Below are 14,000 nucleotides of genomic sequence, written 5' to 3'. Positions count from 1 at the left end.
TTTAACAAGTGACATGATGAATAATGAAATTTGTATAGATACAAAAGACTTACATAACATCCTGTCAAAATAAACAGAATAAAACATGAGGTCAATTCCTTCCTGTGAAATAGAAAACAGGCATCTTTACTTTATAGTGTTGCCTGTGGAGTTAAAGGTCACACAAATATCTTGTGGATAAACCTTACTTGCTTTCAAATCTCTAGAAATTAACTTAGATTTGGCTAATGTGGCTTATTTATTTAGAAACTGTTTAGTGCTGCAATTGATTTCTCCCCTCTGAACACTGAGGCATTTACAGTCACATTCTCCAGAGTTTCCTAATGTAATAATGATCTCTGCATTGATTAGAGCTCTCATATAGAAGGTACAAGGATGCCCATGGATGTTTTTACAGATACATACAGATTTTCATTTGAAATTCATCGAGCTGTTTTATTTTACGATGACACTTTCTGACGCCTGAAGAACACAGTGTTGAGTTCAATTTAAATTACATCTTCTGTTTGTGTCTCCGCTGTCTATTACTACACCTGTAGTTGAACTCACCCTCCTGGGATTTTCTTTGTGTTCTTCCTCTCTTCCTACATTCTTACACGTCGCTTCGCTTTTCTTTTTTCTCTCCCTCTCTCGGTCCCTGTCATTCACATCAATCCCTCCCTTTCCCCCTCTTGCTCACAGAGGAAATAGACAAGAAGCTCACAGCTTACAGGAGAGGAAGCAAGTTCTGGAGGATGCTCATCTTTTGTCAAGTGAGGAACAAGAATTTTATTCCTATTAAAATTGAATATTTTACTTATTAACTGTCCTACCCTAAAGCACGCATTTATGTATTGTAAATAGTGTATTTTTCCACAAACGATATCCCTTTTTGAATGAAATTATTTCTGAAAATGAATTTCATGGATAGTAAAGGGACGATGAATAATATGCATGTATTTGGTTTAGCTTTGCTTCGGTTTGAGGATCTATAACATACTGTATACTTTTTTTGCAGGGAGGCCCTGGTCATCTGTATTTACTGAAGAATAAAGTGGCAACGTTTGCTAAGGTGGAAAAAGAGGAGGACATGAGCCAGTAAGCTAATTCTGGACATTAGGGTCCATCTCTCCTTAATGAATATTAGTTTATGCCACAGTAATGTAGAATAGTGCGACAATTCCTATTTATTTACCACATCTTATAAAGCATGGCCATAAGCCAGTGCATGCTTTTTTTCTTTTAACCTTTATTTAATGGTTAAATACATTTTATCTCCATAAATTGTTGAACAAAGGAACAGTTTCTTTAGTTTTGCCTCTGTACACGACAACAATTAAGTGCAGACTATCAGTTTTAATTCAGGAGTTTTTACCCAAAAAAACGTATTAAATTTTTAGGAATTTGTTCTCCGTTTTCAGAGGATCAAAATTAACGGGACAAACCAACATAAGTTCTAATATAAGGATTGTTTTCAGTACTTTGACGGGAAGTCATTGATTGTCTCTCAGACAGTGTACAGGACATCACCAAATACTGTTTCCTCACTTCGATTTGTTCTGTTACATGTTGCATGTTTGTGGGTCTCTTTGCCTTCAGGTTTGTATCTTATAACTGAAAACCTGCTATTGAGTAGAGATAAGGTGACTGATTTGGCCATTGAAGAATATCTGATAGCTTTGGGAAACTTTTGCGTTTCCTTTGCAGTATATTTTGGGTCATTATCCATTTGCAATGTGAAGCACCATCTGAGCAGTTTTGCAGCATTTGGCTGAATCTGAGCAGAGAGTATAGGCCTGTACACTTCAGAATTTATCCCGCTGCTTCTGTCAGCAGTCACATCATCAATAAACACTATTGGCCCGGCTCCACTGGCAGCCATATATGCCATATAATTGCCTCCTCCATGTTTGACAGATAATGTGGTATGCTCTGGATCATAAGTTATTCCTTGCTTCTACATACTTTTCACTTCCCATCATTCTGCTAGAAGTTAATCTTGTTTTTAATCCGTCCAAAGAATTTTTTCACCACTGTGCGAGCTCTTTCCAGAGGTGTCTGGCCAAAACTTATCCAGCTCTTGAATGTAACCAGTAGTTGACACCTTGTTGTAAACCCTCTGTATTTCCATTCATGAAGGCAGTGACAAGTGCTGGCTATGAAACTGGTTGTCAACTAATTTTCCAATTAACGTTGAGCCTCTGAAAATGGAGGCACTGTGTATAAAAATGACTGTAATTTCTAAATAGTTAATGCAATACATTTGTAAAAACCCTTAAATTAAAGCTGTAAAGTTTGTACTTCAATTACATTGACTGTTTGATTTAAAATCGTACTCCACTGAATACAGTGGCAAAACTATAATGACTGTTCCAACAAATGATGGGCCTAACTGCACTTACATAAATACAGAAAACATGAAAAACAGCTAACCATTGCTCTTAAGCAATGCAAATGAAAAAAGCACATAGAGCTAATGATAAGTTAATAACTTTCATTGTGTGTTTGAGGTTCATAGAACAAGTATAATGTAAATGCTCTTTTAATACTCTTTCTTTGAATGCTCTCCCACTTGATCAAATCAGCGATGTTCCTCTGGGACCATGCAGCACTATCTCTACAATTTTCTGCATTTATGTGCACCATCTATTGTTATTCTTCTTGTACAGGGGAACATTTTGACTTGATCACATTTGTTTGTTATACAAATCATGTCTTGAATCTGGCTTGTCTGAATGTTGCATTTGATTTTAAATGCTTGCCCATTTTACTTTGCATTTTTCAGCCTGTCTGTGTTCTTTATTAAAACATTATCCCATGTAACTGTACTCTTTGAATTTGTTCAGATTCTGGAGGAGACTCAGTCGCTTCATGAGTAAAGTCAATCCAGAACCAAACCTGATCCACATAATGGGATGCTATGTCCTGGGTAACCCCAATGGCGAGAAGGTATTTAGATCACTACTACACAAACTCACAGCAAAATGAGTGCAGTAATTGTAGAAACAAATCAATATTATCCATGCTTTCCTCACTTCTAATTAGCAGGTTTACTCGTATAGGCTAGAATACTGTAGAAACGCCCAAATATTCATCTGATACTCAGTCACAGTTTTAATAATTTGTATTGGAATCCATCACAACAGCTCTTACAAATGTATCATTTAAATTTATGTGAATGTAAATGTAAATTACATTTATTTGAATATGTAAAATTTTACTATTGAGCGATGGCAATCTCCACTGACAATGCTGATTTTTAGAAGAACAGAGGATTGGAGACGCGATTGGAGGAAGTCCATCAGCTCTCCAGCAACATTAACTTTTATCGAACTTTGGTCAGGTGGTTTTCTTTATGATTTACAGACAGTAGATAGTAGATAAGAATGTTGAATAAATTAATATTTCACATTGTTACTTATTGAGTGAATAGTCTTGCTAGTAGCAGGTAGTTAGTAGTCTTACTAGTCAGCTTAAAGTTTTACTGAAATAACGTGAAATTCTTGCTCCTTAAAGCACATGGGTTGTTAGCTTAGTAACTAATGTCTAATGTGATCAAACAGTTAGTTATACAAAAAGCACCTTAAAAAACATAACATTACTTAGTCACTAATATGTGAGGTCTAGTCCTTTTGTGTATTTAAATACATGCCAAGAGTACTGAAGGAGTCTGTGAAGATAAAGTGAAAGTTCTAAGAACTAGTTCAGCCCAATCACCACTTGTCGACATCAAGGATGTTGCAGAATGCCTTCTGGTATAAGATAAAAACTATGCAACAACGACACTCATCGCATGATTGCAACATCAGTAAAAATCGGCAAACAGCAAACATCGGACGATATATCAGTCAGCTCTGTTATATATAGCTATCAAACTATTAATGGTATCAATATACGAATGATGTGATAATGCACAACGCTTCTGTTAGTGTGAATTTTGGTGAAAAGAAATGCGTAAGATGCAGTGCTCATCAGTAGATCCCAGGCACATCGTGTTAAAGTAGAACCGATCATAGTTATATATATATATATATATATAAATGAGTTCTATATATAAATAGCACTGATTTCATAACTTGGGATGGTTTGTTTCTTACCATTACAGTCACTCCTGCCCAATCTTGTCTCTTCTCCCTCTCTCTGTACTCATTTTCTGTTTGCCGCCCACTGCTTTCATATCTGCTCCTTGTGTCTGTTTATATGCCTCTTTGTCTGATCAGTGTGCAGCCCCGCTGGCTTTCTTGTTTTCTCCTCGTCTCCTCTTCCACCTGTGCAGCTATTATCTCATTCTGAGTAATGTTAATGGATAGAGCTGAATAACACAAATGCTGAATGATACCGATATACTAATACACAAAGCCAGCCATATACACACATATCTCCTCCTCCCTAATGAATAATCACATAAATAATTATTTACACACACACACATACACACATACACACATGATGGCATGCACAGATGCAGACACAGACATAAACTCTAACCAGCGGTGTTAGTCTGACCTAACTGTCTGTTCCAGTCATGTCTGCCAAAATGCTTAGTGGATCTCTCCAGTGTTGGACAGTCTGCACAGCGGTGAAATATACACCCTGACAAACAAACAGACAAATATGAACATTGCTTTCACGAGTGTGTGAATCCAAAACAACACAATTAAAGTCCTTTTTTCCAGGGGTTTGGTATAATTTTGAGATCTGCATTTGCTTCCTGTCTCAGTGTTTCTCTGTTTAAACACTGCCAACATCAGTTGAACACTTTTATTCATTGTGCTCTATGATGCTATGAGAGCCTCCAACCTAGCAGCATGGATTTGCTGACACAAAAACATTGATGAGGCTGGGCAGTGATGATGGTTGATGGGAAGGTGGTCAAGTTTTTCCACACAAAACTGTTCATATGTTTGGCGAATCAGAATTAACATCTCATTTACTGTTTTCTGTTTTGTAGCCACTGAACAGCACATCATCCATGCTGCCTGTTTATCCAAAGTTTTAATGGAATTATCTTGGCTCCCGTTTCAGTCCCTTTGTAAACAGCTACATATTTTCCTAGATGCTTCACTCCAGACTGCACAACGCAAACACTTAGAAAAAAACAGAAGTATTTGTAACACATAAATACACCGCATGGCTTCAGTTAGCCACAACACAGGATTTGCACTACAAAATCACATGATAAAGTGATAACACATCATAAAGTGGAAAAGAAATGCTTTTCTTGCTCTTTAAGTTTCTTGCCTGAATTTGGTCATGAAGGATCTCCCGTGTTAGAAAAAGAGAGATTCTCTTCTCCGAAACAGACAGCAGCACATTGGTGCTATAAGGTAATTAAGGTGGCGACTAGTGATTGTTTTCTTGTTCAGTAATCCATCAGTTGTGATCAAAAAATCAAAAATCTCGTCTAAATTTAAAGCTGGGAATTGATGTTTCTGTCTTTCTGAGTGTGCATTTGTGTCTTTGGCCATATGAAGCTGAATTTATTGCAATCCCCCTGTTGTTTTTCTGTGTTTGTGAGCTTGTCAGGCGATGCAGACGACCCCTCTGCAAGTGTAGTCAAGTGAAATGCGATTAATTGGTGTTTGCTCTCTTATCTCAACCCAACAGCTGTTCCAGAAGCTGAAGAATCTGATGAGGCCTTATTCTGTTGAGTTCGAGTCACCGCTGGAGCTGTCTGCACAGGGTAGGTCCACACAAACATCCCAACGCACTCAAACGTGTGCTGTAGAGGGACTTGCGCACACACAGAAGTGTGCGATACGTCCGGTAAATATGAAATGATACGGACACGTGCCATCTGTCCTGCTTTAACAACTGCACAAGGAATTTACTCAAACAGCTGTTCCCTCATTTTAAAAATCTGATTTATTTTCACAGTCATCTCCTTTTTGTTTAATTTCTTCTTTAATAATCACTTGCGTTTTATTTATAATCATCCTTTCTGTTAGGGTGGCTTCTTGATGTTTTGGTGTTAAAGTGATGTTTAATGCAACTCATTTTTTTAGATTTCCTACTCCAAACTTTGCACAGCACCCAGTCCAGTGCTGTTACTGAGCACTTGGAGACCTGCACATCTCCTTTCTAGCCTCACGTGGGAGTAGGGATGTACAGTATGTATCACAATCAGTATTAAAAACAAGCCTGTTCTCATCTCCAGGAACATTTAGAGCGCTTTACTTACACCCAGTTCCAGATTTCCTTTACATTTGTTCTAAAAAGGCATCAGCATCAGCATATACAAATGTAGAGTACCCTAAAGCAAAGACAAAGAAATGGTAATACAGCAGAAATCAAAGTTGTGTCCTTGATTGCATTTTGATTATTAGCAAACTCTTAAACTCCAAGTTTTAATGTCTAAGAGCAGCAAATTCTTTTCAGATTGTTGTTTACCACATTTACTGATAGCAAGAAAATCAGCAACAAACAAAGGCTGAGATATAGATTCTCTTTATCTAAAAAATCAAAAACAATGAAAGCATCTGTCATTACACTTCTCCTGCCTCCTTAAAGCCCACTGCTCTGAAAATCCACACCTCTCATTTATCAAACAGGATTTGCTTTTCTGGCTAAGGTTCATTTCTAGAGTACCGGTAGTATAATGCTGTGCAGAAGTCGTGAGCTTTCCCTCATTTCCTCCTATTTTACTTCCAAGGAGCCAGACTTTCTTGTCATTTTTAAAGTGGCCCTGAGCAATAATTCTCGAGAGACATCTCTGGCTCTTCAGTTATTCCTACTATTTGCAAAAGCCTCTTTAGAAGTGGCTTAATGGAAGTGAGACTGCCAAGAAGCCATACTTAAAGAAGGAGGAACAACACAAAAGATTGAAGTATGCAAAATTACACAAGCACTGGATCGAAAAGTCAGCGGAGTGATGAATCCAAATGTGAAATTTTTGTTTCAGATTGTCATTAACAGTAAAGAGGAGGTTAGACGAGGTACAACAGTGAGCGTCTACAGCTGTCTATAAAAATACGGTGGAGGCACAGTCATGGTTTGAACCGACTTTTCAGCCAGTGCTGTTGGGGATTTTGTCATAATTGATAGAATTATGAATGGGAAAAGGTAGCATTTGATCCACCACACACTTCCTTATGGAAAGGGTATGAACGGCAGCAGCTTCAGCATGACCGTGGCCCCGCACACACTGCAGATACTGTCAAAGCATACCTGGCTAGAGAAACACGCAATCCACCTATTTCCTATTTTCCATCAAGAATATGAAAAAATGAGGAGGGGTATTTGCACAATACTGTTGATACACATCCACACAATCATTGTTGGACTATCTTTGCAGATGACTTTTGTTGTCTAAACATTTACCACTACAGCTCTAAAACCCAAACCTTATTCTATCCAGATGGACCCCATAAAGATACCGGGCACCCAGTTTTCTAACCCCAAAACAGATATCTTTCTTATAGTATGTTAAACTTCATGTGTTTGTTTTAATGATCCTATCCTATCTACTCAGGCAAAGAGATGATCGAGGCGTACTTTGACTTCCGCCTCTACCGCCTTTGGAAGACGAGGCAACACTCCAAGCTGTTGGACTATGAGGATTTTTTGTGACAAAGACATCTGGATCAATGGTGCAGCGGAGCCCTCCAGTGCCACGAGGAACCTGTTAAAACTGATCCAGCATTTGAACATTGCTCAGCTGTAGTGCTCGGCCCGTCGACTCAACACAAACAGTCATACCCGCTTTCACCCTTGAGAGGCTGGGAGAAGAGGGAAGGCAATAGTAGACCAAGGGGCTGAAGATGAATTAAATTATGCTGTGCCTCTGCTCTTCCTCGTTTTCAAAAAGAAAGGTCACCGACTAACAGGGAAAAAAAGGCCAAATCAACATAAAAGGGGGGGAAGCGAGAGAGAGCTGGATTTGTTTGCATCATGGCAAACAAATCTGTCTGCCTCTTGAGTTTGAAAGCAAAATCCATATGTCAAATGTGTACAAAAGAAATACCATTAGAGTCACACTCCTCTGTTGCAAGGACTTCATTTTTGAAGCTGATGATGCGTGTCAGAAAACTTCCTGAAATTCATTCTGTCATACTGTGGTTCTGTGTTTTGACTGGACCTCCCAAATAATCTCAGACCCCAGAGTAAAATACTAAATAAACCATACGTTGATGTGTGTATATATCACATTAATATATTAGCATAGCTTCAGTCATGCAAATTACTCTATTACAAGAGAAATGATGCATCATTTATTTTTGATGTGCATTGTTGTGCAATTTCATATGGAAATACTTTGGAATAACTCAGGTTTTAGCCATGAAGTAATTAACCTGTTTGTCTATCAAGATATTGTAATCTTCATCGCCATTGCTTGGAATGAATGTATTATCTCTCCAGAGATGCGTCTTTGGTTTGAGGAACTATTCTCATTGGGGGGGAAAGTACAATGTTCGAACATCGTGTGGGTGTGTGGGTGTTTTCCTTGTAAAACAAAAAAAAAAAAAACAAAAACAAAAAAACATGCAGATGTGTGTATTTTCTCTTACTGTTCATCCGGTAAAGGAAAAAATATCATTCCCTCAATTATCTTTCTGTCACATACATCCAAACACAAAGACAGTCTAGTATCCTTCATGATGTCAAGAGGGATGTAAGAGCCATGCAAGTGCTCCTACCGCTGTAGCGTAGGAGTTTTCCTATTGATCCTTCCTGCTCATTTGCAGAAGGTCCAGGCCACTTAGCGGGCCCTTGTCAACAGTGCTGGCTGCACTCGCTATCTGCCAAACACACTTGGCTTCTCTTAATGGCAGCCAACCAGGCTTCCGCTGCCTCTCGCTTCGCTGGGCTGTGATCCAGTCCGAGGACCGGAGCTTTCCCGAATTTGCCAGGAGTTTAAATTGTTAACATCTATTTGCTTCTCCTTCCAGGTGCCAGTGAGTTTCTAAGGCTGGCCCAAGTGACCTGAGCAGTCTCAAACAGATTAAGGAGGGTCAAAGCACTCACACAAAAATACAGTACACACACACACACACACACACACACACACACACACACACACACACACACACACACACACAAATGCTAGGGCTGGGACAGTAGTTTAAGAAACCATTAAATCAGGACTAAGTTAAAAAGCCATTTCACAGATACAGTACCACATCTGAAGGTCAGCTCGCTCGTAATGAGGAGGAGTGCTCCTGTGAAAATATTTTATAATGTCTTCTGTGGCTCAGGGGGAACATTTTTAGAAAGAAGCTTATATGAGAGAGCTTGCATTACAAACTGGTGCTGCTGTGTTTGAGGGCTGTGGGAGTTTGTATAGAGAGCAAAGCTGCATTAGGGGAAGTGTAGGATTCAGGGTGTTTGGGCATGAATGAAGATCAAACACATGTTTGAAGTAATCAGTTCAGAAGTCGTGGTCATTCCAAAGGTTGACAGACTTTAAAAATGTATTAAAAACAGCTGATTTAATCTCAGTCTGTTAAGTGCCCAAGACCCTAAAATCTACGTTTCCCATAGCAGCTTTACATAATAAAAAGCAGTAACTCTTGCAAAGCACAAAAATCTCAATTCCCAATTTTTATTTTTATTTTTTGCCATTTAAAGCAGGTAGATTTTGCAAAAGGCTCGGAATATTGAGGTTTTGTGCTTCCTGAGTGCTGCATCAGAGGAAGCGATTGTTGCGAATGTGTTCACGATCTCGAAGGTGCTACACGATGTGCCGTCAAGTCACAGGTCGCCGTTCAGCTCCAGGACGGCGAGAATTCTAAGTGATCAAAACAGTGGAACTTCAAGACTGGTTGCTGAGTGTAGGTGCAGAAAAATTGCAGTCAGCACGGAGAAACCTTTCAGCTTAGAGTGGTCAAGTGGTCCTAGCCCTGCGTAACACAGACACATACAAATAAACACACGCCAGGCAAAGCTTTTCTACATCAGTGTGTGGTAAATACTTTTCCATTTGTCATTTATTTGTGTTAATATTTGAGCATTGTGAGCAGAACTTTTTTTTTTGTGTGTGTGTTAAACTCAACCAATCTCACTGGAGTGCTTTTTACAGGCTTAACATTGGTTTTTATTTGCATTTGCCCTCTCTGACTTCGAAATGCTGGCCTACAGTTTGTCTGGCACAGACAAGTGCTCTCTCAGCCTGAGTCACGCAGTACATGTTTTCACTACAGATATAAAATTCCACACTTATGCAACCTGTCATTTTCCTGAGCCATTTTTAATTCCAGCAAAAGCATTATGCTGCCAAATTCTTGGAGAAGTTGTCCTAAACAGCTCTAGGGTTTAATGGAATATTATTTGATGGGTGAATTCAAAAACACCAAAGCAAAAAAGAAAAATATCACTATAATTTAAAATATTCTGAATTCACTGAACTCTGACTCAGGAGTTTGAGAGCACTTTCCTCTGCTTTCAAACAAACAAATAAATGAACAAAAACTAACATTTCACCAGAAATCTAATTAAAGATGCAAATGTGTCTACTTGTGATGCACTGTTTGCCTTTTTTGATAGATACTTCGGCAGAAAGATATTCGATAGTTATTTAAAGGCTCCTAAACCTAAAACAAATAATACAGCCATGTTTCTTGTGATGGTGTCTCACAAACACAATCCAGCATTTCATTCCCATTTATAATCCTTAAACTTCACAGTGTCAACGTCACTGGACTATCACATTTGCAGAAACATTGTGATGAGTGAGAGCAGGGGGCGAATGGAAGAGAGCCTGGAGAGGTGGCGGTATGTTCTGGAAAGAAGAGGAATGAAAGTGTGAATGAGACATGGACAGCTGGACAGAAGGAGCAGAAGTAGTGCTCGTGGACAAGTTTATATAACTGGGGTCAATCATCTAAAGCAATGGACAGTGCACGAGAGGTGAAAATTAGAGTGCAGGCATGGCGGAGGAGATGGAGATGAGTGATGGGGGTGATTTGTGACAAAGGGACAGTAAGAGTGAAAAGGAAGGTGTAAAAGATGACAGACTTGCAATGATGTATGTTTTGGAAATCATGGCTCTGAAAACAAAAGGAGGCTGGAGTTATCAGAGTTGAAGATGATCAGATTTTCAGGTTGGAAATGAGTGTGAATGAATGGTCAGGTTAGTTTTAGCGAGACAAAGGTTGAGAGGCAAGGCTCAGATTGTTTGACCATGTGCAGAGGAGGGATAGTGGATATACTGGCAACAGATGTTAAAGATAAAAAGATCACAGAGGAGGTTCATGGATGGAGTGAAGGAAGACATGCAGAGCTGTTATTGTGACAGGGCGAGGATGCTAGGGATAGGCTGAGATGGAGACAGATGAGGGGATGCTGCGACGAACCCTGAGGGAAGTAGCTGAAAGAAGAAGATTAGAAGTTAACTTCATAGGAGATAAAGTAGGATTATGTGGGAAAAAGTCTCAGTGAAATGCCTCGAGACCAAGATTAATATACAACACTCAGCCCAAATGGAGTCAGTTTTCTTTCTATGCTGTAGACTGATTAATGGAAAATCCAAGTATAATAGAGAAAAAAATGACATACGGCCTGCATGACATGCAGATGGGTTGCTACATGGGAGCGCCAGGAAATCTCCATTTGGAAATTCCTTGGCAAAAACAGAGCACTGACAGGTGATTAGATGAACCATCTGTCTATCACTGTATCATCGACTAACTTCCACCAATTAAATCAATGAATCAGAGTACTTAGAGGGAAGCAGGAGGAGTTTCCTGGCCTGAAAAAGCAAGCCACTGTCGAAGTACAAAATATATAAGGAACTAAAGGCTAACTGTAAAAGCAGTAGCTCTTGTCTTTGCACTTCAGACTACAAAAGAAGAATCCAACAGCAAAATCAAGGCATCAAAAGTGAAAACTAATTGGTGGCAAATGGGGAAGAGAAAACAAAAGTCAAAGTCTGAGTAGCTTTGAAAGTTAAAACTCAGTCAATGAAGTTTGCTGTCCAAAAGGTATGCCATTAAAAAAGCCCTGCTGTTCTAACTGTAGCTCCCAAACAAGCCTTGCTATCACTTCAGCGTCAGTGCCTGATTAGTATGTGTTTTGAAGTGGAAAAAGAAATTTTGTGACATACCGCAAAAGCTGAATTATTTTGTCTACACATTATCACAACACGCACAAAATTGCAGATAAGGTATTCCTCACTCTCAAAAAGAAGTTTTAAGGTAGTTTATCTGCCTGTTCCTGAAACACCTCGGGTCCCTAATCTTGCCTTTAACACAATCTGCCTTCTGTACACTGCTTTTCCACTTCTATCTCTCTTTTTCTTCACACTCTTTGAGCTTGAGTGGAGCATTTGCATTGAGTTTGATATGCAAAACAGGGTTTGCAAACATCACAGACAACTAATACTCAACAACAACCTATGTAGCACCAGTCTAAAAGTCCACTTCTTTCCCAGGCCAGCACTGCCTTTCACATATTTCCCTTTTACTTTTAAGTTTCATGCAAAAATTACGGTCGGTTTATTCAAAAAAGCATAACACAGATGTCTCATGATCATATACGTTTGTATTGCCCCAAAGATAATGTAGCACAGTATTTTTGTGTTGTTGTAATCTTCAGACATGCACCTTTTAATATTGCAGCACAATTCTATAATTTATAGCACATTTTTCTTTGGACCACTTAGATATGGGTCGTGGAGCCCTAGGGAACCCCTGACATCACTTTGAGAAACAGTGTTTTATGGCACGATTCAAACAGTCCTTTAATCTTTCCAAGAGTTGCTCTGGCTCCAAGTTCAATTCAGTTGGTGTGCTGTTTCTCTTTTTGGAGCCAGAGATGCAGAGATTGCAGCCAGCTTCAATTTAGGAAACTAAAGAAAGTGAACAAAGAGGTTGGGAACAAACATCTCTCATGGAGAAGTAGGTCTCTTATGAATGCCTTTATTGTATTGAATGTTTTTTTCTTTTACCTCCAGCATGTTAACAATTAACAGAGTGCTACTCAGAGTAAAGCAAAGGCCCAGATTCTGTCTCATTCAGCACTTCTCATTTGCTGATATAGGCGTTTTAGGCTTCCTTATGTGCCCCGGTGGGGAGTGCAACACACCAACCAGTTCAAGACCTGCAAAAGCCTCTAAGCTGCATTTGCACAGTTTGTCATACAGCAAGCATTATGCTGTGCTGCAGCGAATTTGTGATCCATTTCAAAACTGCCCTTTGGATACTTATGCATTTATGTTTTGAAGTTCACGACTGCTTGTAGAACGGTCGAAGTTTCACATTTCTTTCTTCTTTTGATATCAACAGTAAAATGTTTTCTAATCATAGTATAAGCAGAAACAATTCATTCTTCTGTTGTTCTAGTTTAATATTTTGTATTTTTAATGTTAAATTGAGACTTTTATCTAACATTGATCCGAGTGTAAACATCAACAAAATCAGAGATGAGCGTTTAAATAGAAACCTCCCTCGTGAATGAATTTTCACCACCACCTCAGTCATGACAAACAACTTTCCAAAATAAAGTTTGTCTTTTCACGAGGGCAACTGCAATACAATTAAATTCACACAAGAGGTCAGTGTGACACTTTATTTCCCTAAATGTTTTAAAGCCTCCACTGGAGTTTAGATTCTGAAGGTGAGTTTACACGATAAGTGAAACAAGGGTCAGTAACAACAACTAAGTCAATGTCAGGTTTATGATCTGTAATGGAAACAAAACTAAAAAAGTCTCACAGGAACTGCAGGTTTGGGCATATATGAATTCTGAAATCAGAGTTATTCATTAATCATATGAATGATGCATCTGTAAATCTGTAAAAGATATCAAATTTTCACACTGGACATTTTCTTAATGGACGCTGGTCTCCAAGCATGGTTAAGTCCAGCAGCTAATTTTACCACTGTGAACAACTACAGAGGATTGTAAATCAGACTGAACAAAAGCATTCACTGTTGAGGAATTGTATCCATTTCTATACAAAGACTCCCAATTTTTAGAGGCTAACAAACATCGTTTTAAATATAAGTATAGTTGGTTACTTGGTTATAGTTGGTTAAGGTATACTTGGTTGCTGCTTGTTTGTGGGCTCGATCAGGTGACTGATT

At 38.8% G+C, this 14,000-nt stretch overlaps 1 protein-coding gene across 7 annotated transcripts in view; it reads left to right on the top strand.

The window, feature by feature from the left end:
• The window catches only part of LOC120747532 (NMDA receptor synaptonuclear signaling and neuronal migration factor), a 46,335-nt gene extending 36,062 nt beyond the window's left edge, over positions 1–10,273 (top strand). For all 7 annotated transcript variants that reach the window (XM_040053502.1, XM_040053495.1, XM_040053498.1 and 4 more), the window contains 5 exons: positions 682–752; positions 998–1,077; positions 2,826–2,928; positions 5,587–5,662; positions 7,451–10,273. In XM_040053502.1, the coding sequence (XP_039909436.1) occupies positions 682–752; positions 998–1,077; positions 2,826–2,928; positions 5,587–5,662; positions 7,451–7,548 (428 nt within the window). In that variant the 3' untranslated portion in view covers positions 7,549–10,273. The remainder of the gene's footprint in view (positions 1–681; positions 753–997; positions 1,078–2,825; positions 2,929–5,586; positions 5,663–7,450) is intronic.
• Positions 10,274–14,000: the final 3,727 nt, after the last annotated feature.

This window comes from Simochromis diagramma, unplaced genomic scaffold (assembly GCF_900408965.1).
Source record: "Simochromis diagramma unplaced genomic scaffold, fSimDia1.1 OVJJ01000596.1, whole genome shotgun sequence".
Classification (NCBI taxonomy): domain Eukaryota; kingdom Metazoa; phylum Chordata; class Actinopteri; order Cichliformes; family Cichlidae; genus Simochromis; species Simochromis diagramma.
This window is presented reverse-complemented; position numbering and strand designations above follow the sequence as displayed.